General features: G+C 55.9%; 1 protein-coding gene across 1 annotated transcript in view; it reads right to left on the bottom strand.

Moving 5' to 3' along the window:
• Positions 1-26961, bottom strand: part of PDE2A (phosphodiesterase 2A) — a 114619-nt gene that overhangs the window by 31701 nt on the left and 55957 nt on the right. The window contains exons 6-15 of the mRNA XM_085541716.1: positions 24220-24272; positions 22506-22580; positions 21274-21315; positions 19481-19549; positions 18068-18198; positions 14634-14745; positions 7672-7711; positions 6112-6175; positions 4004-4082; positions 2063-2240 (exon numbers count right to left, since the gene is read on the bottom strand). Of these exons, the coding sequence (XP_085397842.1) occupies positions 2063-2240; positions 4004-4082; positions 6112-6175; positions 7672-7711; positions 14634-14745; positions 18068-18198; positions 19481-19549; positions 21274-21315; positions 22506-22580; positions 24220-24272 (843 nt within the window). The remainder of the gene's footprint in view (positions 1-2062; positions 2241-4003; positions 4083-6111; positions 6176-7671; positions 7712-14633; positions 14746-18067; positions 18199-19480; positions 19550-21273; positions 21316-22505; positions 22581-24219; positions 24273-26961) is intronic.

The raw sequence follows: 26961 nt of genomic DNA, 5'->3' as shown, positions 1-26961 counted from the left end.
CCCCCCCTCACCCCCCCAAGCCCCCCTAAGCCCCATATATCGGTCTCCCCCCCCCACCATCTCCCTCACCCCTCCAGCCTCCCATATGGGTCCCTCCCACCCCCTTACCCCCCCCATGACCCCTACCCCCCAAACCCCACATATGGGTCCCCCACCCCATACCCCAATACCCCCCCCTGCCCCCCCCAGCCCCACATATGGGTGCCCCCCCCTGCCCCCCCCAGCCCCACATATGGGTCCCCCCACCACACCACACCCCCTACCACCCCCCACCCCCCCATGCCCCATATGTGTCCCCCCCCAGCCCCACATATGGATCCCCCCCCCCACCCCTTTTAGCCCCTCCTACCCCCCCCTTATCCCCCCCAGCCCCACATATGGGATGCCCCCCACCCCCATTAGCCCCCTATCCCCCCACCCTAACCCTCACCTCCCCAGCCCCACATATGGGACCCCCCCCACCCCAACCCCTTTAACCCACTTCACCCCCGCAGCCCCATATATGGGTTCCCCCCCACCCCATACCCCCCTACCCCCCCCCTTTAACCCCCTAGCCCCACATATGGGTACCCCCCCACCCCCAGACCCTTAACCCCCCCTAACAACCCCAGCCCCACCTGGACCCCAGCCCCACATATGGGTCCCCCCCTTCACCCCCTACCCCCTACCCCCCTACTCCCCCCACCCCCCAAGCCCCACATATGGGTCTCACCCCCTCAGCCCCCCTCACCCCCCAGCCCAACATATGGGTCACTCCCCCCCCAGCCCCACATATGGGTCTTCCCCCCCCCACACCCCCTCAGCCCCACATATGGGACCCCCATGACCCCCCCAGCCTCATATATGGATCCCCCCACCCCACCCCTTTTAGCCCCTCCTACCCCCCCCTTATCCCCCCCAGCCCCACATATGGGCCCCCCCCACCCCATACCTCCCTACACCCCCCGAACCCCCCCCTCAACCCCACATATGAATCCCCCCCCACCCCATACCCCCCTGCCCCCCCTTTAACCCCCCCAGCCCCACATATGGGTCCCCCCCTTCACCCCCCCCCCCTACCCCCCTACTCCCCCCACCCCCCCAGCCCCACATATGGGTCTCCCCCCTCACCCCCCCTCAATCCCCAGCCCCACATATGGGTCTTCCCACCCCTCACCCCCCCAGCCCCACATATGGGTGCCCCCCATGTCCTCCCCAGCCCCACATATGGATCCCACCCCCCACCCCTTTTAGCGCCTCTTACCCCCTCCTTATCCCCCCCCAACCCCACATATGGGACCCCCCACACCCCCATTAGCCCCCTATCCCCCCACCCTAACCCCCCAATGACCCCCCAGCCCCACATATGGGTCCCCCCCCCACCCCCAGACCCTTAACCCCCCCTGACCCCCCCAGCCCCACCTCGACCCCCCCCGTCACCCCCACAGCCTCACATTTGGGTCCCTCCCCACCCCCATTAGCCCCCTATCCCCCCACCCTAACACCCACCCTGACCCCCCCCAGCCCCACATATGGGCACACCCACCCCCTACCCCCCCCCATGACCCCGACCCCTCATCCCCTACCTCCCCCCCTCACCCCCCCTCACCCCCCCAAGCCCCATATATGGGTCCCCCCCCACCCCCCCTCACCCATCCAGCCCCACATATGGGTCCCCCCCCATCCCCTACCTCCCCCCCTCACCCCCCCAAGCCCCCCTAAGCCCCATATATCGGTCTCCCCCCCCCACCATCTCCCTCACCCCTCCAGCCTCCCATATGGGTCCCTCCCACCCCCTACCCCCCCCATGACCCCTACCCCCCAAACCCCACATATGGGTCCCCCACCCCATACCCCAATACCCCCCCCTCAGCCCCCAGCCCCACATATGGGACCCCCCACACCCCCATTAGCCCCCTATCCCCCCACCCTAACCCCCACCCTGACCCCCCCCAGCCCCACATATGGCTCCCCCTCCCACCCCCAGACATATAGGCCCCACATATAGGACCCCCCATACCCCCCCCCCAGCCCCATATACGGGACCCCCCCCCCACCCCATATCCCCCCCCCCATTACTTACCCTGGCTCTCGTTCTTGATGGGGAAGCAGAGGATGTTCCTGGTCCTGAAGCCGGTGCTGTCGTCCACCCCCCTGTAGAACAGCGGGTGCGAATACGCGTCCGGGATGTTCAGGATCTGCCCCGTGGTGGCAACGTGGCCAGCGATGCCTTGATCGGCCGGGATCCGGATCTCATAGCTCTGCATTGGGGGGGGGTTTAATAGGGACCCCACATACAGACCCATCCAGCCCCATTCATCCCCATTCATCCCCATTAGCCACCATTGGCCGCTATGTTGGTCAATGAGACCCCATGTTAACCAATGAGACCCCATGTTATCCTATAGGACCCCATGTTAACCCATAGGACCCCATGTTATCCTATAGGACCCCATATTATCCTATAGGACCCACCCACGTGTCCAGCAATGCCTTGATCAGCCGGGATCCGAATCTCATAGCTCTGAATTGGGGGGGGGCTTCAATAGGGACCCCCACATACAGCCCCATCCAGCCCCATTCATCCCCATTCATCCCCATCCAGCCCCATTCATCCCCATTAGCCACCATTGTCTGCCATGTTGGTCAATGAGACCCCATGTTATCCAATGAGACCCCATGTTATCCAATGAGACCCCATGTTATCCTATAGGACCCATGTTAACCTATAGGACCCCATGCTATCCTATCAGACCCTATGTTATCCTATAGGACTCCATGTAATCTTATAGGACCCCATGTTATCCTATAGGACCCCATGCTATCCTAAAGGACCCCATGTTATCCTATCAGACCCCATGTTATCCTGTAGGACCCCATGTTATCCTATAGGACCCCATGTTATCCTATAGGACCCATGTTATCCTATAGGACCCCATGTTATCCTATAGGACCCCATGCTATCCTAAAGGACCCCATGTTATCCTATCAGAGCCATGTTATCCTATAGGACTCCATGTTATCCTATAGGACTCCATGTTATCCAATCAGACCCATGTTATCCTATAGGACCCCATGTTATCCTATCAGACCCCATGTTATCCTATCAGACCCCATGTTATCCTATAGGACCCATGTTATCCTATAGGTCCCCATATTATCCTATCAGACCCATGTTATCCTAAAGGACCCCATGTTATCCTATAAGACCCCATGTTATCCTATAGGACTCCATGTTATCCTATAGGACCCCATGTTATCCTATACGACCCATGTTATCCTATAGGACCCCAAGCTATCCTATAGGACCCCATGTTATCCTATAGGACCCATGTTATCCTATAGGACTCCATGTTATCCAATCAGACCCATGTTATCCTATAGGACCCCATGTTATCCTATCAGACCCCATGTTATCCTATAGGACCCATGTTATCCTATAGGTCCCCATGTTATCCTATAGGACCCCATGTTATACTATCAGACCCATGTTATCCTATAGGACTCCATGTTATCCTATAGGACCCCATGTTATACTATCAGAGCCATGTTATCCTATAGAACCCCATACTATCCTATCAGACCCATGTTATCCTATAGGACCCCATACTATCCTATAGGACCCTATGCTATCCAATAGGACCCCATATTATCCTATAGGACCCCATGCTATCCTATAGGACCCCATGTTATCCTATAGGACCCCATGCTATCCTATAGGACCCCATGTTATCCTATCAGACCCATGTTATCCCATAGGACCCCATGTTATCCTATAGGACCCATGTTATCCTATAGGACCCCATGCTATCCTATAGGACCCCATGTTATCCTATAGGACCCCATGTTAGCCTATCAGACACATGTTATCCTATCAGACCTATGTTATCCAATCAGACCCTAGTTATCAGCCCCTGTTATCCAATCAGAGCCCTGCTCACAGCCCCATTATCCAATCAGAGCCTTGCTCTCAGCCCCGTTATCCAATGAGAGCCCTGCTCTCAGCCCCGTTATCCAATCAGACCTCGTCGTCCACCACGCCACCATCGAACACTTTGGCCACCAGCTCGTGGCTGTGCCGGTCCAACAGGAACACGGAGCAACTGCAATGGGGGGAGAGTAATGGGAACCCCATAGGGATCAATGGGAGCCCCATAGGGATCAATGGGAGCCCCATAGGGATCAATGGGAACCCCCCCCCCCATAGGGACCAATGGGAGCCCCATAGGGATCAATGGGAGCCCCATAGGGATCAATGGGAGCCGCATAGGGATCAATGGGAACCCCATAGAGATCAATGGGAGCACCATAGGGATCAATGGGAACCCCATAGGGATCAATGGGAGCCCCATAGGGATCAATGGGAGCCCCATAGAGATCAATGGGAACCCCCCCCCATAGGGATCAATGGGAGCTCCCCCCATAGGGATCAATGGGAGCCCCCCCATAGAGATCAATGGGAGCCCCCCCCCATAGAGATCAATGGGTGCCCCCCCCATAGAGATCAATGGAAGCCCCCCCCATAGAGATCAATGGGAGCCCCCCCCCATAGGGATCAATGGGAGCCCCCCCATAGGGATCAATGGGAGCCCCCCCCATAGGGATCAATGGGAGCCCCCCCATAGGGATCAATGGGAGCCCCCCCCATAGAGATCAATGGGAGCCCCCCCATAGGGATCAATGGGAGCCCCCCCATAGAGATCAATGAGAGCCCCCCCCATAGGGATCAATGGGAGCCCCACCCATAGAGATCAATGGGAGCCCCCCCCCATAGAGATCAATGGGAGCCCCCCCCATAGGGATCAATGGGAGCCCCCCCATAGTGATCAATGGGTGCCCCCCCCATAGAGATCAATGAGTGCCCCCCCCCATAGAGATGAATGGGTGACCCCCCCCATAGAGATCAATGGGCCCCCCCCCCCCATAGAGGTCAATGGGAGCCCCCCCCCATAGAGATGAATGAGTGCCCCCCATAGGGATGAATGGGTGCCCCCCCCATAGAAATCAATGAGTGGCCCCCCATAGAGGTCAATGAGTGCCCCCCCCATAGAGATCAAAGGGAGCCCCCCCCATAGAGATCAATGGGAGCCCCCCCATAGGGATCAATGGGAGCCCCCCCATAGAAATCAATGGGAGCCCCCCATAGGGATCAATGGGAGCCCCCAACCCCATAGGGATCAATGGGAGCCCCCCCCATAGGGATCAATGGGAGCCCCCCCATAGAGATCAATGGGAACCCCATAAGGATCAATGGGAGCCCCCCCCATAGGGATCAATGGGAGCCCCCCATAGGGATCAATGGGAGCCCCCCCCATAGAGATCAATGGGAGCCCCCCTCCCATAGAGATCAATGGGAGCCCCCCGCATAGGGATCAATGGGAGTCCCCCCCCCATAGAGATCAATGGGAGCCCCCCCATAGAGATGAATGGGTGCCCCTCCCCTCCCATCCCCCCCCATAGAAGTCAATGTGTGCCCCCCCCCCCTTCCCATCCCCCATCACCCCCCCATAGAGGTGAATGAGTCCCCCCCCCATCTCCCCCCCCCCCATAGAGATCAATGGGTGCCCCCCCCCATAGAGATGAATGAGTGCCCCCCCCACATAGAAGTGAATGAGTGCCCCCCCAAAGGGAAGAATGAGTGCCCCCCCCCCGTAGAGATGAATGGGTGCCCCCCCCTCCCATCCCCCCCCATAGAAGTCAATGTGTGCCCCCCCCCCCTCCCATCCCCCATCACCCCCCCATAGAGGTGAATGAGTCCCCCCCCCATCTCCCCCCCCCCCCATAGAGATCAATGAGTGCCCCCCCCCATAGAGATCAATGGGAGCCCCCCCTCATAAAGATGAATGAGTGCCCCCCCCATAGAGATCAATGGGACTCCCCCCCATAGAGATCAATGAGTGCCCCCCCCCATAGAGATGAATGAGTGCCCCCCCCCCCAAAGAAGTGAATGAGTGCCCCCCCATAGGGAAGAATGGTTGCGCCCCCCCCCCCATCTCCCCCCATAGATGTCTATGTGTGCCCAGCCCCCCTTCCCAGCCCCCAGCCCCCCCCATAGGGATCAATGGGAGCCCCCCCGCCCCATAGAGTTCAATGAGCCCCCCCCCCCATAGATCTCAATGCCCCCCCCCTCACATCTCGGCGTTGCTGAGGTTTCTGGCCTCGGTGATGATTTCCTGCAGCAGCACCGACACGTCGTCTGCAAACGGGGCAGGGGGGTCAGGGGGGGCTCCATGCATTGCATGCAACGGTGCATGGGTGTGTGCAGCAGTGTGTGCATGCAGCAATGGGTGTGCATGCAACGGTGCATGGGTGTGCATGCAGCAACGTGGGTGTGTGCAGCAGTGTGTGTGTATGCAGCGATGTGTGCATGCAGCAATTTGTGTGCATGCAGCAATGCATGTGTGAGCATGCAGCAATGCGTGTGCATGCAGCAATGCATGTGTGTGCATGCAGCAATGCATGTGTGAGCATGCAGCAATGCGTGTGTGTGCATGCAGCAATGCATGTGTGTGCGTGCAGTAATGTGTGTGCATGCAGCAGGCTGGGTGCTTTTGCAATGTGCATGCACCGCATGCGCATGATGCAATGCTCACAGCTGCAGCTGGCTGTGCATGCAGGAGTGTGTGTCAATTTGCAGCATGGATGCACCATGTGTGTGCTGCAATGCATGTGGTTGCAGCCGGCTGTGCATGCAGCAGCATGTGTGTGTTTGCAGCATGCATGCACTGCGTGTATGCTGCAATGCTTGCTGGCTGTGTATGCAGCAGTGCATGTCCTTTTGCAATGTGCATGCACTGCATGTGTGCACTGCAATGCATGCAGTTGCAGCTGGTTGTGCAAACAGCAATGTGTCTGCATTTGCAACGTGCATGTACCACGTGCATGCTGCAATGCTTGCTGCATGTGCGTGCTGCAGTGTATGCACTTTTGCAGCATGCATGCACTGCGTGTGCGTACTGCGATGTTTGCAGGTGCAGCTGACTGTGCATGCTGCAATGTGTGTGCAATGTGCATGTGCATGGGGCAGATGAAGCACTGCAAGCAGGCACGCAGGTGCATGCAGCAATGCATGCACGTCCAGCAGAGCCTGCTTGTGCAGCAGTGCATACACAGGCAGTGTTGCATGTATCCCCTGCAGCAGTGCATGCACGCACACATCAGAGCAGGCTCGTGCTGCTCTGCACGCAGCACTGCATGTCCTTGCAGCACCACGGGTGCTCGTGCAGCCATGCATGCACTCAGCTGTGCTGTGCATACTCTTGCAGTGCTGCATGCATGCACATTGCAACACATGCAGCAAGAATACCAGCACACAGAGCAGTGTGCACGCATGCAGCAGCGTCTGCAAGCACCGACATGCACACAACAGCTTTGCAACCGCACGCCATGCATGCAACAACTGCAGGTGCAGCTGGGCTTGCAGGGTGATGCAGCAATGCAGGCACGCCCTTGTGCACAAGGGCACTCATGCAGCTGTGCATTTGCACATTGCAGTGTGTGGACCTGCAGCATTGCATGCAACGTGCAGCAGAGCATGCATGCAACGTGCAGCAAAGCGAGCACGCAACATGCAGCAGAGCATGTGTGCAATGCCCAGCAGAGCATGGAGCTGCAGCAGTGCGTGCAACGTGCAGCAGAGCGATGCAATGCATGCAATGCAACACATGCAATGCAACAAAGGAGCCCTCGTACCCAAGTGAGTGAAGAGGTTCTTGGCCACCTGCAGCAGAGCCTGAAATGGGGGGGGGTAAATAGGGGGGGTCACGTTATGGGGTGGGATATGGGGGGGGATATAGGGTGGGATATGGGGTGGGGGGGCAGGTTATGGGGTGGGATATGGGGTGGGCTATGGGGTGTTATGTGGGTCAGGTTATGGGGTGTGCTATGGGGTGTTATATAGGGTGTGCTATGGGGTTGTTATATGGGGTTGTTCTATAGGGTGTGCTATGGGGTTGTTATATGGGGTGTTATATAGGGTGTGCTATGGGGTTGTTATATGGGGTGTTATATAGGGTGTGCTATGGGGTTGTTATATGGGGTTGTTAAATGGGTTATTCTTTAGGGTGTGCTATGGGGTGTTATATGGGGTGTGCTATGGGGTGTTATATGGGGTGTATATGGGGTGTGCTATGGGGTGTTCTATGGGGTGTGCTATGGGGTGTTCTATGGGGTGTGCTATGGGGTGTGCTATGGGGTGTTATATGGGATGCAATATGGGATGCAATATGGGGTGTGCTATGGGGTGTGCTATGGGGTGTGTTATGGGGTGTGTTATGGGGTGTTATATGGGGTGTGCTATGGGGTGTATATGGGGTGTGCTATGGGGTGTTATATGGCGTGTTATATGGGGTGTATATGGGGTGTTATATGGGGTGTGCTATGGGGTGTTATATGGGGTGTGCTATGGGGTGTGCTATGGGGTGTTATATGGGGTGTGCTATGGGGTGTGCTATGGGGTGTGCTATGGGGTGTTATATGGGGTGTGCTATGGGGTGTTATATGGGGTGTATATGGGGTGTTCTATGGGGTGTTCTATGGGGTGTTATATGGGGTGTGCTATGGGGTGTTATATGGGGTGTTATATGGGGTGTGCTATGGGGTGTTATATGGGGTGTGCTATGGGGTGTGCTATGGGGTGTTATATGGGGTGTTATATGGGGTGTGCTATGGGGTGTTATATGGGGTGTGCTATGGGGTGTTATATGGGGTGTTATATGGGGTGTGCTATGGGGTGTTATATGGGGTGTTATATGGGGTGTGCTATGGGGTGTTATATGGGGTGTTATATGGGGTGTGCTATGGGGTGTGCTATGGGGTGTTCTATGGGGTGTGCTATGGGGTGTTATATGGGGTGTTATATGGGGTGTGCTATGGGGTGTGCTATGGGGTGTTATATGGGGTGTTATATGGGGTGTTATATGGGGTGTGCTATGGGGTGTTATATGGGGTGTTATATGGGGTGTGCTATGGGGTGTTATATGGGGTGTTATATGGGGTGTTATATGGGGTGTGCTATGGGGTGTGCTATGGGGTGTTCTATGGGGTGTGCTATGGGGTGTTATATGGGGTGTTATATGGGGTGTGCTATGGGGTGTGCTATGGGGTGTTATATGGGGTGTTATATGGGGTGTTATATGGGGTGTGCTATGGGGTGTGCTATGGGGTGTTCTATGGGGTGTGCTATGGGGTGTGCTATGGGGTGTGCTATGGGGTGTATATGGGGTGTGCTATGGGGTGTGCTATGGGGTGTTATATGGGGTGTGCTATGGGGTGTGCTATGGGGTGTTATATGGGGTGTGCTATGGGGTGTGCTATGGGGTGTTCTATGGGGTGTGCTATGGGGTGTTCTATGGGGTGTGCTATGGGGTGTATATGGGGTGTGCTATGGGGTGTGCTATGGGGTGTTATATGGGGTGTGCTATGGGGTGTGCTATGGGGTGTGCTATGGGGTGTTCTATGGGGTGTGCTATGGGGTGTTATATGGGGTGTGCTATGGGGCGTTATATGGGGTGGGATATAGGGCATTATATGGGGTGTTATATGGGGTGTTATATGGGGTGTGCTATGGGGTGTTCTATGGGGTGTGCTATGGGGTGTTATATGGGGTGTGCTATGGGGTGTTATATGGGGTGTTATATGGGGTGTTATATGGGGTGTGCTATGGGGTGTTCTATGGGGTGTTATATGGGGTGTTATATGGGGTGTGCTATGGGGTGTGCTATGGGGTGTGCTATGGGGTGTGCTATGGGGTGTGCTATGGGGTGTATATGGGGTGTGCTATGGGGTGTGCTATGGGGTGTTATATGGGGTGTGCTATGGGGTGTGCTATGGGGTGTTCTATGGGGTGTGCTATGGGGTGTTCTATGGGGTGTGCTATGGGGTGTATATGGGGTGTGCTATGGGGTGTGCTATGGGGTGTTATATGGGGTGTGCTATGGGGTGTGCTATGGGGTGTTCTATGGGGTGTGCTATGGGGTGTGCTATGGGGTGTTATATGGGGTGTTATATGGGGTGTTATATGGGGTGTTATATGGGGTGTGCTATGGGGTGTGCTATGGGGTGTGATATGGGGTGTGCTATGGGGTGTTATATGGGGTGTTATATGGGGTGTTATATGGGGTGTGCTATGGGGTGTGCTATGGGGTGTTATATGGGGTGTGCTATGGGGTGTTATATGGGGTGTGCTATGGGGTGTTATATGGGGTGTGCTATGGGGTGTGCTATGGGGTGTGCTATGGGGTGTTATATGGGGTGTGCTATGGGGTGTTATATGGGGTGTTATATGGGGTGTGCTATGGGGTGTGCTATGGGGTGTGCTATGGGGTGTGCTATGGGGTGTTATATGGGGTGTGCTATGGGGTGTTATATGGGGTGTTATATGGGGTGTGCTATGGGGTGTGCTATGGGGTGTGCTATGGGGTGTTATATGGGGTGTTATATGGGGTGTTATATGGGGTGTGCTATGGGGTGTGCTATGGGGTGTGCTATGGGGTGTGCTATGGGGTGTGCTATGGGGTGTTATATGGGGTGTGCTATGGGGTGTGCTATGGGGTGTGCTATGGGGTGTATATGGGGTGTATATGGGGTGTGCTATGGGGTGTGCTATGGGGTGTTATATGGGGTGTGCTATGGGGTGTGCTATGGGGTGTTATATGGGGTGTATATGGGGTGTGCTATGGGGTGTGCTATGGGGTGTTATATGGGGTGTGCTATGGGGTGTTATATGGGGTGTTATATGGGGTGTGCTATGGGGTGTTATATGGGGTGTGCTATGGGGTGTTATATGGGGTGTGCTATGGGGTGTTATATGGGGTGTATATGGGGTGTTATATGGGGTGTGCTATGGGGTGTTATATGGGGTGTTATATGGGGTGTGCTATGGGGTGTGCTATGGGGTGTGATATGGGGTGTGCTATGGGGTGTTATATGGGGTGTTATATGGGGTGTGCTATGGGGTGTGCTATGGGGTGTGCTATGGGGTGTTATATGGGGTGTGCTATGGGGTGTGCTATGGGGTGTGCTATGGGGTGTTATATGGGGTGTTATATGGGGTGTTATATGGGGTGTTATATGGGGTGTGCTATGGGGTGTTATATGGGGTGTGCTATGGGGTGTTATATGGGGTGTGATATGGGGTGTTCTATGGGGTGTGCTATGGGGTGTGCTATGGGGTGTGCTATGGGGTGTTATATGGGGTGTGCTATGGGGTGTGCTATGGGGTGTTATATGGGGTGTTATATGGGGTGTGCTATGGGGTGTTATGGGGTGTTATATGGGGTGTGCTATGGGGTGTTATATGGGGTGTGCTATGGGGTGTTATATGGGGTGTATATGGGGTGTTATATGGGGTGTTATATGGGGTGTATATGGGGTGTGCTATGGGGTGTTATATGGGGTGTGCTATGGGGTGTTATATGGGGTGTGCTATGGGGTGTGCTATGGGGTGTTATATGGGGTGTTATATGGGGTGTAATATGGGGTGTTATATGGGGTGTGCTATGGGGTGTGCTATGGGGTGTTATATGGGGTGTGCTATGGGGTGTGCTATGGGGTGTTATATGGGGTGTGCTATGGGGTGTTATATGGGGTGTGCTATGGGGTGTGCTATGGGGTGTGCTATGGGGTGTTATATGGGGTGTGCTATGGGGTGTGCTATGGGGTGTTCTATGGAGTGTGCTATGGGGTGTTATATGGGGTGTATATGGGGTGTTATATGGGGTGTGCTATGGGGTGTGCTATGGGGTGTTATATGGGGTGTGCTATGGGGTGTTATATGGGGTGTTATATGGGGTGTGCTATGGGGTGTGCTATGGGGTGTTATATGGGGTGTTATATGGGGTGTTATATGGGGTGTTATATGGGGTGTGCTATGGGGTGTGCTATGGGGTGTTATATGGGGTGTGCTATGGGGTGTGCTATGGGGTGTTATATGGGGTGTGCTATGGGGTGTGCTATGGGGTGTTATATGGGGTGTATATGGGGTGTGCTATGGGGTGTGCTATGGGGTGTTATATGGGGTGTGCTATGGGGTGTTATATGGGGTGTGCTATGGGGTGTTATATGGGGTGTGCTATGGGGTGTGCTATGGGGTGTTATATGGGGTGTGCTATGGGGTGTGCTATGGGGTGTTATATGGGGTGTTATATGGGGTGTGCTATGGGGTGTTATATGGGGTGTGCTATGGGGTGTTATATGGGGTGTTATATGGGGTGTTATATGGGGTGTGCTATGGGGTGTTATATGGGGTGTGCTATGGGGTGTTATATGGGGTGTGATATGGGGTGTGCTATGGGGTGTGCTATGGGGTGTGCTATGGGGTGTGCTATGGGGTGTTATATGGGGTGTGCTATGGGGTGTGCTATGGGGTGTTATATGGGGTGTTATATGGGGTGTGCTATGGGGTGTTATGGGGTGTTATATGGGGTGTGCTATGGGGTGTTATATGGGGTGTGCTATGGGGTGTTATATGGGGTGTATATGGGGTGTTATATGGGGTGTTATATGGGGTGTATATGGGGTGTGCTATGGGGTGTTATATGGGGTGTGCTATGGGGTGTGCTATGGGGTGTTATATGGGGTGTTATATGGGGTGTGCTATGGGGTGTTATGGGGTGTTATATGGGGTGTGCTATGGGGTGTTATATGGGGTGTATATGGGGTGTTATATGGGGTGTTATATGGGGTGTATATGGGGTGTGCTATGGGGTGTGCTATGGGGTGTTATATGGGGTGTGCTATGGGGTGTTATATGGGGTGTGCTATGGGGTGTGCTATGGGGTGTTATATGGGGTGTTATATGGGGTGTTATATGGGGTGTTATATGGGGTGTGCTATGGGGTGTGCTATGGGGTGTTATATGGGGTGTGCTATGGGGTGTGCTATGGGGTGTTATATGGGGTGTGCTATGGGGTGTGCTATGGGGTGTTATATGGGGTGTGCTATGGGGTGTTATATGGGGTGTGCTATGGGGTGTGCTATGGGGTGTTATATGGGGTGTTATATGGGGTGTTATATGGGGTGTTCTATGGGGTGTGCTATGGGGTGTTATATGGGGTGTATATGGGGTGTGCTATGGGGTGTTATATGGGGTGTGCTATGGGGTGTTATATGGGGTGTTATATGGGGTGTGCTATGGGGTGTTCTATGGGGTGTGCTATGGGGTGTGCTATGGGGTGTGCTATGGGGTGTTATATGGGGTGTGCTATGGGGTGTGCTATGGGGTGTTATATGGGGTGTGCTATGGGGTGTTATATGGGGTGTGCTATGGGGTGTTATATGGGGTGTTATATGGGGTGTTCTATGGGGTGTGCTATGGGGTGTGCTATGGGGTGTTATATGGGGCACTATATGGGGTGTGCTATGGGGTGTGCTATGGGGTGTTATATGGGGTGTGCTATGGGGTGTTATATGGGGTGTGCTATGGGGTGTTATATGGGGTGTTATATGGGGTGTTCTATGGGGTGTGCTATGGGGTGTGCTATGGGGTGTTATATGGGGCACTATATGGGGTGTTCTATGGGGTGTGCTATATGGGGTGTGCTATGGGGTGTTCTATGGGGTGTGCTATGGGGTGTTATATGGGGTGTATATGGGGTGTTATATGGGGTGTGCTATGGGGTGTGCTATGGGGTGTTATATGGGGTGTGCTATGGGGTGTTATATGGGGTGTTATATGGGGTGTGCTATGGGGTGTGCTATGGGGTGTTATATGGGGTGTTATATGGGGTGTTATATGGGGTGTTATATGGGGTGTGCTATGGGGTGTGCTATGGGGTGTTATATGGGGTGTGCTATGGGGTGTGCTATGGGGTGTTATATGGGGTGTGCTATGGGGTGTGCTATGGGGTGTTATATGGGGTGTATATGGGGTGTGCTATGGGGTGTGCTATGGGGTGTTATATGGGGTGTGCTATGGGGTGTTATATGGGGTGTGCTATGGGGTGTGCTATGGGGTGTGCTATGGGGTGTGCTATGGGGTGTTATATGGGGTGTGCTATGGGGTGTGCTATGGGGTGTTATATGGGGTGTTATATGGGGTGTTATATGGGGTGTGCTATGGGGTGTGCTATGGGGTGTGCTATGGGGTGTGCTATGGGGTGTTATATGGGGTGTGCTATGGGGTGTTATATGGGGTGTTATATGGGGTGTGCTATGGGGTGTGCTATGGGGTGTGCTATGGGGTGTTCTATGGGGTGTTATATGGGGTGTGCTATGGGGTGTTATATGGGGTGTTCTATGGGGTGTGCTATGGGGTGTGCTATGGGGTGTGCTATGGGGTGTGCTATGGGGTGTGCTATGGGGTGTTATATGGGGTGTGCTATGGGGTGTGCTATGGGGTGTGCTATGGGGTGTTCTATGGGGTGTGCTATGGGGTGTTATATGGGGTGTTATATGGGGTGTGCTATGGGGTGTGCTATGGGGTGTGCTATGGGGTGTGCTATGGGGTGTTATATGGGGTGTTATATGGGGTGTTATATGGGGTGTTATATGGGGTGTGCTATGGGGTGTTATATGGGGTGTTATATGGGGTGTGCTATGGGGTGTGCTATGGGGTGTGCTATGGGATGTATATGGGGTGTCTATGGGGCACTATATGGGGTGTGCTATGGGGTGTGCTATAGGGTTGTTCTATAGGGTAGTTCTATGGGTCTCACCTGGCACTCACACTTGAGCTTCTGCTCCTTCTGGAAGGCCAATGTGCTGGTGAGCACGGTGGCCGTGTAGCAGAAGCAGTGCTGGATGGTGCGCGCGTCTGACGGCGTGAAGCTGGGGGGGCAAGAAAGGGGGGGGCAGTGTTATAGGGGGGGGGGGTCAGCATTGGGGGGGGGTCAGTGTTATAGGGGGGGGTCAGCATTGGGGGGGGCAATAAGGAAGCTATGGGGGGGGGGGTCCCAACATGGGGGGTCAATAGTGAAGCTATGGGGGGGGATAAATGGGGGGGGTCAGTGTTATATGGGGGGGGTCTCAGCATTGGGGGGGGCAATAATGAAGCTATGGGGGGGGCAATAAATGGGGGGGGCAATAAATGGGGGGGGTCAGTGTTATATGGGGGGGGTCTCAGCATTGGGGGGGCAATAAGGAAGCTATGGGGGGGGCGGTAATATGGGGGGGGTCTCAGTATTGGGGGGTCTCAGCATTGGGGGTGGTCAGTAGTGAAGCTATGGGGGGGAGATAATATTGGGGGGGTCTCAGCATTGGGAGGGGGGCAATAATGAAGCTATGGGCGGGGGAGTGGTAATATGGGGGGGGTCTCAGTATGGGGGGGGGCAGTGTTGAAGCTATGGGGGGGGGTCTCAATATTGGGGTGGTCCCAACATGGGGGTGGTCAATAGTGAAGCTATGGGGGGGGAGACAATATTGGGGGGGTCTCAGCATTGGGAGGGGGACAATAATGAAGCTATGGGGGCTGGGGTGGTAATATGGGGGGGGTCAGTGTTATATGAGGGGGGGGTCTCAGCATTGGGGGGGGCAATAATGAAGCTGTGGGGGGGACAAGAAAGGGGGGGGCAGTGTTATGGGGGGGGGTCAGCATTGGGGGGGGCAATATGGGGGGGGGGTCTCAGCATTGGGGGGGGCAAAAATGAAGCTATGGGGGGGGGGCCAATAAATGGGGGGGGGCAATAAATGGGGGGGGTCAGTGTTATGGGGGGGGGGGTCAGCATTGGGGGGGTCAATAATGAAGCTATGGGGGGGGTGGTAATATGGGGGGGGTCAGTGTTATGGGGGGGGGTCTCAGCATTGGGGGTGGTCAGTAGTGAAGCTATGGGGGGGGGGCAATAAATGGGGGGGGGGCAATAAATGGGGGGGCAATAAATGGGGGGGTAATATGGGGGGGGGGGCACTATTGAAGCTATAGGGGGGGATGGGTAACATGGGGGGGGGCAGTATTGAAGATATGGGGGGGGAATATGGGGGGGGGATATGGGGTATAGGGGGGGTCCCAACATGGGGGGGTAATAGGGAAACTATGGGGGGGTGGTAATATGGGGGGGTCAGTGTTATACGGGGGGGGGTCTCAGCATTGGGGGGGTCAGTAGTGAAGCTATGGGGGGGGGGCAATAAATGGGGGGGGTAATATGGGGGGGGGCACTATTGAAGCTATGGGGGGGTGGGTAACATGGGGGGGGCAGTATTGAAGATATGGGGGGGGAATATGGGGGGGGTCTCAATATTGGGGGGGTCCCAACATGGGGGGGTAATAGGGAAACTATGGGGGGGGTTGGTAATATGGGGGGGGGTCTCAGCATTGTGGGGGGGGGCAATATATTGGGGGGGCCTTAGCATTGGGGGGGGTAATATGGGGTGGGGGCTATAGTGAAGCTATGGGGGGGTAGTAATATGGGGGGGGTCTCAGCACTGGGGGGGTTTAATATGGGGGGGGTGGGCAATGTTGAAGCTATGGGGGGGGGTCCCAACATGGGGGGCCAATAGTGATACTATGGGGGGGGGTAATATGGGGGGTGGGCACTATTGAAGCTATGGGGGGGGGGAATATATGGGGTGGGCTATGGGGTGGAGGTATCATGCTATGGGGTGTATATGGGGGTTCATGCTATGGGGTGGGATATGGGGTGGGATATGGGGTGTATATGGGGGTGTCATGCTATGGGGTGGGATATAGGGTGGGCTATGGGGTTATATGGGGTGGGTTCATGCTATGGGGTGGGATATAGGGTGTATATGGGGGTGTATATGGGGGGTCAGGTTATGGGGTGGGATATGGGGCCTATTTGGGGGGTTCATGCTATGGGGTGGGCTATGGGGTGGGATATGGGGGTGTCATGCTGTGGGGTGGGATATGGGGTGGGATATGGGGTGGGATATGGGCGTTCATGCTAGAGGGTGGGATATGGGGTTATATGGGGGTTCATGATATGGGGTGGGGATATGGGGTGTATATGGGGGTGTCATGCTATGGGGTTGGATCGAGGGTGGGATATGGGGTATATATGGGGATGTATATGGGGGGTCAGGTTATGGGGTGGGATATGGGGCCTATTTGGGGGGTTCATGCTATGGGGTGGGATATGGGGTGGGCTATAGGGTGGGCTATGGGGTTATATGGGGTGGGTTCATGCTATGGGGTGGGCTATAGGGTTCTATGGGGTTCTATGGGGTCTATGGGTCCCACCTGCCCCCTCCCTGCTTGTTGAAGGCGCACAGCAGCGCCACCACTCGGGATATGGGGTGTATATGGGGTTATATGGGGTGTATACGGGGTGATATGGGGTGGGATATGGGGTTATATGGGGTTATATGGGGTGGGTTCATGCTATGGGGTGGGCTATAGGGTTCTATGGGGTGGTTCATGCTATGGGGTTCTATGGGGTCCCACCTGCCCCCTCCCCTCTTGTTGAAGGCGCACAGCAGCGCCACCACTTGGGCTATGGGGTTATATGGGGTGGTTCATGCTATGGGGTGGGATATAGGGTGGGCTATAGGGTTCTATGGGGTGTGTTCATGCTATGGGGTTCTATGGGGTGGGCTATAGGGTTATAAGGGTTTCTATGGGGCCCCACCTGCCCCCTCCGCTCTTGTTGAAGGCGCACAGCAGCGCCACCACTCGGGATATGGGGTGTATATGGGGTGTATATGGGGTGTATATGAGCTGTATATGGGGTTATATGGGGTGGGTTCATTCTATAGGGTTTATATGGGGTTCTATGGGGTTATGTGGGGTCCCACCTGCCCCCTCCCCTCTTGTTGAAGGCGCACAGCAGCGCCACCACTTGGCATATGGGGTGTATATGGGGTTATATGGGGTGGGCTATGGGGTTCTATGGGGTGGGTTCATGCTATGGGGTGGGCTATAGGGTGGGATATGGGGTTCTATGGGGTTCTATGGGGTTCTATGGGGTGGGCTATAGGGTTTCTATAGGGTCCCACCTGCCCCCTCCCTGCTTGTTGAAGGCGCACAGCAGCGCCACCACTCAGGATGTGGGGTTATATGGGGTGTATATGGGGTTATATGGGGTGTGTTCATTCTATAGGGTGTATATGGGGTTCTATGGGGTGTATATGGGGTTCTATGGGGTGGGTTCATTCTATAGGGTTTATATGGGGTGTATATGGGGTCTATGGGTCCCACCTGCCCCCCCCCGCCTTGTTGAAGGCGCACAGCAGCGCCACGACTCTGCCCGTGGCCCGGCTGGTGACGGGGACACACAGCAGCGACGTCAGCGCCGAGCCCAGCAGGGACGAGAGCTGGGAACGCTCCTCCTGTAGGATACAAGGGGGAGGACATAAGGAAACAACATAACAAAACCCCATAACAAAACCCCATAAGGAAACACCAGAACGAAACCCCATTGGGATACAACATAGGGATGCCCCATAAGGAAACCCCATAACAAAACCCCATAGAGACACCCCAAAAGGATACCTTATAGGGATACCCTATAGGGACACCCCATAAGGAAACCCCATAACGAAACCCCATAAGGAAACCCCATAACAAAACCCCATAAGGAAACCCCATAAGGAAACCCCATAACAAAACCCCATAAGGAAACCCCATAAGGAAACCCCACTGGGATACCCCATAAGGAAACCCCATAGGGATACCCCATAGGGACACCCCATAGGGACACCCCATAAGGAAACCACATAGGGATACCCCATAGAGACACCCTATAGGGATACCCCATAAAGAAACCCCATAGGGATACCCCATAGATACCCCATAGAGACACCCCATAGGGACTCACCCCATTGAGATACCCTATAGAGACGCCCCCTAGGGACTCACCCCATAGCGATACCCTATAGGGCCACCCCATAGGGCCTGACCCCATAGCGATACCCTATAGGGACAGCCTATAGCGATACCCTATAGGGCCACCCCATAGGGCCTGACCCCATAAGGACTCACCCCATAGCGATACCCTATAGGGACAGCCTATAGCAATACCCTATAGGGCCACCCCATAGGGCCTGACCCCATAAGGACTCACTCCATACAGATACCCTATAGGGACAGCCTATAGCGATACCCTATAGGGCCACCCCATAAGGACTCACCCCATAGTGATACCCTATAGGGCCACCCCATAGGGCCTGACCCCATAAGGACTCACCCCATAGCGATACCCTATAGGGCCACCCCATAGGGCCTGACCCCATAGCGATACCCTATAGGGCCACCCCATAGGGCCTGACCCCATAGCGATACCCTATAGGGCCACCCCATAGGGCCTGACCCCATAAGGACTCACCCCATAGCGATACCCTATAGGGACAGCCTATAAGGATACCCTATAGGGCCACCCCATAAGGACTCACCCCATAGCGATACCCTATAGGGCCACCCCATAGGGCCTGACCCCATAAGGACTCACCCCATAGCGATACCCTATAGGTCCACCCCATAGGGCCTGACCCCATAAGGACTCACCCCATAGCGATACCCTATAGGGCCACCCCATAGCGATACCCTATAGGGCCGCCCCATAGGGCCTGACCCCATAACCCCCCCCCAGCTCCCAGCTTTGGGGTCACTCACCTGGCTGATGTCCTTTAGGGTTATGGGGTTTTTATCCTCCACCACCTGCCCCAGGCGCCCGAACGTGAGCTATAGGGACGAGATATAGGGCGGCTTATGGGGTCGGGGACACAACGACACCCCCCCACCCCATAGCGGCCACCCCATAACGGTGACCCCATAACAGCCACCCCATAGCGGACACCCCATAGCGGACACCCCATAACTGCCACCCCATAGCGGACACCCCATAGCGGACACCCCATAACTGCCACCCCATAACTGCTACCCCATAGCGGCCACCCCATAACGGTGACCCCATGGCGGCCACCCCATAATGGTCACCCCATAACTGCCACCCCATAGCGGACACCCCATAACAGCCACCCCATAACTGCTGCCCCATAGCGGCCACCCCATAACTGCCACCCCATAACTGCCACCCCATAGCGGCCACCCCATAACTGCCACCCCATAACTGCTACCCCATAATTGCCACCCCATAACTGCCACCCCACAACTGCCACCCCATAGCGGCCACCCCATAACTGCCACCCCATAGCGGCCACCCCATAGCTGTCACCCCATAACTGCCACCCCATAGCAGCCACCCCATAATGGTGACCCCATAAATGCCACCCCATAAATGCCACCCCATAACTGCAACCCCATAGCGGCCACCCCATAACTGCCACCCCATAGCGGCCACCCCATAACAGCCACCCCATAACGGTGACCCCATAGCGGCCACCCCATAACTGCCACCCCATAGCGGCCACCCCATAACTGCCACCCCATAACAGCCACCCCATAATGGTCACCCCATAGCGGCCACCCCATAACTGCCACCCCATAACTGCCACCCCATAGCAGCCACCCCATAATGGTCACCCCATAACTGCCACCCCATAACGGTGACCCCATAACTGCCACCCCATAGCAGCCACCCCATAGTGGACACCCCATAACTGCCACCCCATAACTGCCACCCCATAACTGCCACCCCATAGCAGCCACCCCATAACGGTGACCCCATAGTGGCCACCCCATAACTGCCACCCCATAACTACCACCCCATAACGGTGACCCCATAGCAGCCACCCCATAACAGCCACCCCATAACAGCCACCCCATAGCAGCCACCCCATAGCAGCCACCCCATAACGGTGACCCCATAGTGGCCACCCCATAACTGCCACCCCATAACTACCACCCCATAACGGTGACCCCATAGCAGCCACCCCATAACAGCCACCCCATAGCAGCCACCCCATAACAGCCACCCCATAGCGGCCACCCCATAACAGCCACCCCATAACAGCCACCCCACAACTGCAACCCCATAGCAGCCACCCCATAGCGGCCACCCCATAACTGCCACCCCATAACTGCAACCCCATAGCAGCCACCCCATAGCTGCCACCCCATAACTGCCACCCCATAACTGCCACCCCATAGCTGCCACCCCATAGTGGCCACCCCATAACTGCCACCCCATAACTGCCACCCCATAGCTGCCACCCCATAGCGGCCACCCCATAACGGTGACCCCATAACTACCACCCCATAACTGCCACCCCATAACGGCCACCCCATAACTGCAACCCCATAACTGCCACCCCATAGATACCACCCCATAACTGCCACCCCATAGTGGCCACCCCATAATTGCCACCCCATAGCGGCCACCCCATAACTGCCACCCCATAGCAGCCACCCCATAACTGCCACCCCATAGCAGCCACCCCATAACAGCCACCCCATAGCAGCCACCCCATAACGGTGACCCCATAGCGGCCCTATAGGGCCCTCACCGAGAAGCTGATCTCCTCCTCCAGCACTCGATCCCCTACAACCTGGGCGAGATTATGGGGTCGTTATAGGGTCGGGGTCGTTATAGGGTGAGGGTCCTTATAGGGTCGGGGTCGTTAAAGGGTGGGGGTCGTTATAGGGTCGGGGTCATTATAGGGTGGGTGTCGTTATAGGGTAGGGTGTCGTTATAGGGTCGTTATAGGGTGGGGGTCATTATAGGGTGGGGGTAAATACAGGGTGGGGGTCTTTATAGGTGTGGAGTCATTATAGGGTGGGGGTCTTTATAGGGTAGGGGCCATTATAGAGTGGAGGTCGTTATAGGGTCGAGGTCCTTATAGGGTGGGAGTCGTTATAGGGTGGGGGTCATTATAGGGTGGGGGTCGTTATAGGGTGGGGGTCGTTATAGGGTGGGGGTCCTTATAGGGTGGGGTCATTATAGGGTGGGGGTCCTTATAGGGTGGGGGTCATTATAGGGTGGGGGTCATTATAGGGTGGGGGTCCTTATAGGATGGGGGTCCTTATAGGGTGGGGGTCATTATAGCGTGGGGGTCCTTATAGGGCGGTGGTCCTTATAGGGTGGGGGTCATTATAGGGTGGGGGTCATTATAGGATGGGGTCCTTATAGGGCGGTGGTCCTTATAGGGTGGGGGTCATTATAGGGTGGGGGTCATTATAGGATGGGGGTCCTTATAGGATGGGGTCCTTATAGGATGGGGTCATTATAGGGTAGTGGTCGTTATAGGGTTGGGGTCCTTATAGGGTGGTGGTCCTTATAGGGTGGGGGTCCTTATAGGGTGGGGGTCATTATAGGGTGGGGGTCCTTATAGGATGGGGGTCATTATAGGGTGTTGGTCCTTATAGGGTGGGGGTCATTATAGGGTGGGAGTCGTTATAGGGTGGGGGTCCTTATAGGGTGCTGGTCCTTATAGGGTGGGGGTCATTATAGGGTGGGGGTCCTTATAGGGTGGGGGTCCTTATAGGGTGGGGGTCCTTATAGGATGGGGTCCTTATAGGGTTGGGGTCCTTATAGGATGGGGTCCTTATAGGGTGGTGGTCCTTATAGGGTGGGGGTCCTTATAGGGTGGGGGTCCTTATAGGGTGGGGTCCTTATAGGGTGGGGGTCCTTATAGGGTGGGGGTCCTTATAGGATGGGGTCATTATAGGATGGGGTCCTTATAGGGTGGGGTCCTTATAGGATGGGGGTCCTTATAGGGTGGGGCCCATATGGGGTCACCTGGCAGAAGAGCTGATGATTGTCCTCCGACACCAGCAATAGGCAGCAGCACAACGACTGGGTCTCCTGCTTCAGCTATAGGGGATTTATAGGGTCAGCGCCCCCAAAACCCCATAAACCCCACAGACACCCTATAGGTGTCCCCTATAGGGCACAGGTGTGTCCCCCAACCTCTCCCCTATGGAAGGTTTTGCTTATGGGGCTCTATGGCTTTATGGGATCTCAGTTCACTCTGGACCCTATTGATGGCACTTATGGGGTTTCTCATGTTATAGGGGATCCCTGTTCACTCTGGTCCCTATTGATGGCACTTATGGGGTTTCTTTTGGGGTCTCAGTTCACTCTGGACCCTATTGATGGCCTTATGGGGTTTCTCATGTTATATGGGATCTCAGTTCACTCTGGATCCTATTGATGGCACTTATGGGGTTTCTTTTGGGATTTCAGTTCACTCTGGACCCTATTGATGGCACTTATGGGGTTTCTCATGTTATAGGGGATCTCAGTTCACTCTGGACCCTATTGATGGCACTTATGGGGTTTCTCATGTTATATGGGATCTCAGTTCACTCTGGACCCTATTGATGGCACTTATGGGGTTTCTCATGTTATATGGGATCTCTGTTCACTCTGGTCCCTATTGATGGCCCTTATGGGGTTTCTCATGTTATATGGGATCCCTGTTCACTCTGGACCCTATTGATGGCACTTATGGGGTTTCTCATGTTATATGGGATCCCTGTTCACTCTGGTCCCTATTGATGGCACTTATGGGGTTTCTTTTGGGGTCTCTGTTCATTCTGGACCCTATTGATGGCACTTATGGGGTTTCTCGTTTTATATGGGATCCCTGTTCACTCTGGACCCTATTGATGGCACTTATGGGGTTTCTTGGTTATACGGGATCCCTGTTCACTCTGGTCCCTATTGCTGGCACTTATGGGGTTTCTCATGTTATATGGGATCTCAGTTCACTCTGGACCCTATTGATGGCACTTATGGGGTTTCTCATGTTATATGGGATCTCTGTTCACTCTGGTCCCTATTGATGGCCCTTATGGGGTTTCTCATGTTATATGGGATCCCTGTTCACTCTGGTCCCTATTGATGGCACTTATGGGGTTTCTTTTGGGGTCTCTGTTCATTCTGGACCCTATTGATGGCACTTATGGGGTTTCTCGTGTTATATGGGATCCCTGTTCACTCTGGACCCTATTGATGGCACTTATGGGGTTTCTTGGTTATACGGGATCCCTGTTCACTCTGGTCCCTATTGCTGGCACTTATGGGGTTTCTCATGTTATATGGGATCTCTGTTCACTGTGGACCCTATTGATGGCACTTATGGGGTTTCTCATGTTATATGGGATCTCTGTTCACTCTGGTCCCTATTGATGGCCCTTATGGGGTTTCTCATGTTATATGGGATCCCTGTTCACTCTGGATCCTATTGATGGCACTTATGGGGTTTCTCATGTTATATGGGATCCCTGTTCACTCTGGACCCTATTGATGGCACTTATGGGGTTTCTTTTGGAGTCTCTGTTCACTCTGGACCCTATTGATGGCACTTATGGGGTTTCTCAGGTTATATGGGATCCCTGTTCACTCTGAACCCTATGATGGCACTTATGGGGTTTCTCATGTTATATGGGATCCCTGTTCCCTCTGGCCCTATTAATGTTTTGCCCTTTATGGGATCTCCCCTACTCACATAATTCACCACCTTGAGCTGCAGCGATGTCGCATCCAGGTCATAGAGCTCACCTGGGGACGAGCGGCTCAGCCCCACATCCCCCCCCAATTCCATTGACCCCCAGCCCCATAAGTGCCCCCCCAGCCCCACAAGTGCCCCCCCAGCCCCTTCTCAGTCCCCCTCAGACCCATATATTGCCCCCCAGCCCCCATTAATTGCCCTCCCGCACCCCCATTGCCCTCCAGACCCCCCTGTTGCCCTCCCAGCCCCATAAGTGCCCCCCCATCCCCTCCAGGCCCATCTCAGACCCATATATTGCCCCCCCAGTCCCCATTATTGCCCTCCCACCCCCCCATTGCCCTCCAGACCCCCCCTGTTGCCCCCCAGCCCCACAAGTGCCCCCCCAGCCCCCCTCAGTCCCACTCAGACCCATATATTGCCCCCCCAGCCCCCATCAATTGCCCTCCCACACCCCCATTGCCCTCCAGACCCCCCTGTTGCCCTCCCAGCCCCATAAGTGCCCCCCCATCCCTCCAGCCCCCTCTCAGACCCACACATTGCCCCCCCAACACCCCTATTACCCTCCCACCCCCCCCATTGCCCTCCCTACCCACCTATTGCCCCCCCCAGACCCCCAAGTGCCCTCCAACCCCCCCAGGTGCCCCCCAGCCCCACAAGTGGCCCCCCACCCCCCCCATTGCCCCCATTCCCCCCCTATTTACCCTCCTAACCCCCCCAGCACCCCCCGCCCCCAAGTGCCCTCCCACCTCCACTATTGCCTCCCCCGCCCCCTATTTACCCTCCTACCCCCCCCATTGCCCCCCTTACCCCCCTATTGCCTCTCCCAACCCCCCTATTGCTCTCCGACCCCCCCCCCCCATTGCCATTCTACCCCCCCATTGCCCCCCAGCCCCCCCTATTGCCCTCCCACCCCCTCCATTGCCCCTCAGCCCCACAAGTGCCCCCCAAGTCACCCCATTCCCCTCCCACCCCCCATTTACCCCTGCCCCCCTTGTGCCCCTCCTACCCCCCCATATTTACCCTCCCCATCCCCCCATTGCCCCCTTACCCCCCTATTGCCCTCCAGATCCCCCATTGCCCCCCTTACCCCCCTATTTTCCCTCCCAACCCCCCCCATTGCCTTCCAGACCCCCCTACTGTCCTCCCACCCCCCCAAGCGCCCCTCCAGACCCCCCCATTGCCCCCCCAGCCCCCATTATTGCCTCCCACCCCCCCATTGCCCTCCATACACCCCGATTCCCCCCCAGCCCCCTATTACCCTCCCACCCCCCCTATTGTCCCCCTTACCCCCCTATTTACCCTCCCACCTCCCCTATTGCCCCCCGAGCCCCCATTAATTGCCCTCCCACCCCCAGATTGCCCCCCATTGCCCCCCTATTCCCCTCCCACCCCCCCCATTGCCCTCCAGACCCCCCTATTGCCCCCCCAGCACCCATCATTCCCCTCCCACCCCCACTATTTACCCTCCCACCCCCCTATTGCCCCCCTTATTTACCCTCCTAACCCCCCCAGTGCCCCCCCCAGCCCCCAAGTGCCCTCCAGACCCCTATTGCCCCCCCAGCCCCCCCATTGCCCTCCAGACCCCCCTATGACCCTCCCACTCCCCCATTGCTCCCCTATCCCCCCTATTTACCCTCCCACCCCCCCCACTGCCCTCCCAACCCCCCCACTGCCCCCCCATCATTGCCCTCCATGCCCCCTATTGCCCCCCCAACACCCCCATTGCCCTCCCAGCCCCCCAAGTGCACTCCAACCCCCCCCATTGCCCCCCCAACACCCCCATTGCCCTCCCAGCCCCCCAAGTGCACTCCAACCCCCCCCATTGCCCCCCCAACACCCCCATTGCCCTCCCAGCCCCCCAAGTGCACTCCAACCCCCACCATTGCCTCCCCAAGCCCCCCATTGCCTTTCTACCCCCCCCATTACCCTCCCAACCACCCTATTGCCCTACAAGACCCCCCTATTTGCCCCCCCAGCCCTCCCCATTGCCCTCCATATGCCACCATTGCCCTCCCACCCCCCCATTGCCCCCATTACCCCCCGATTTACCCTCCTAATCCCCCCAGTGCCCCCCAGATCCCCTATTGCCCACCCAGCCCACATTATTGCCCCTCCAATATACCCCATTGCCCCCCCCTATCCCCCCATATCCCCCCATACCCCCCTCATATCCCCCCATATGCCCCATATCCCCCCCATATCCCCCATATCCCCCCAAATCCTCCCATATCTCCCCATATCCCCCCATATCCCCCAAATCCCCCACATACCCTCCCATACCCCCCTATATTTCCCCATATCCAGCCCATACCCCCCCATACCCCCCCATATCCCCCCATACTCCCCCCATATCCTCCCATATCCCCCATATCCCCCCATAACCCCCTCATATCCCCCCATATCCCCCCCATATCCCCCATATATCCCCATCATACCCCCCTATATCCCCCTATATCCCCCCATATCCCCCCATATCCCCCATATCCCCCCATATCCCCCCATATCCCCCCATACCCCCCATATCCCCCTATATCCTCCCCATATCCCCCCCATATCCCCCCATATCCCCCCATACCCCCCCACAACCCCCTATATCCTCCATATCCCCCCATATCCCTCCATATCCCCCCACACACCCCATATCCCCCATATCTCCCCATATCCCCCATATATCCCCCATATCTCCCCATATCCCCCCATATTCCCCACATATCCCCCCATATCCCCCCATACTCCCCA

The sequence above is a fragment of the Coturnix japonica genome, chromosome 1 (assembly GCF_054131305.1).
Source record: "Coturnix japonica strain WE chromosome 1, WE-NBRP24, whole genome shotgun sequence".
Lineage (NCBI taxonomy): Eukaryota > Metazoa > Chordata > Aves > Galliformes > Phasianidae > Coturnix > Coturnix japonica.
This window is presented reverse-complemented; position numbering and strand designations above follow the sequence as displayed.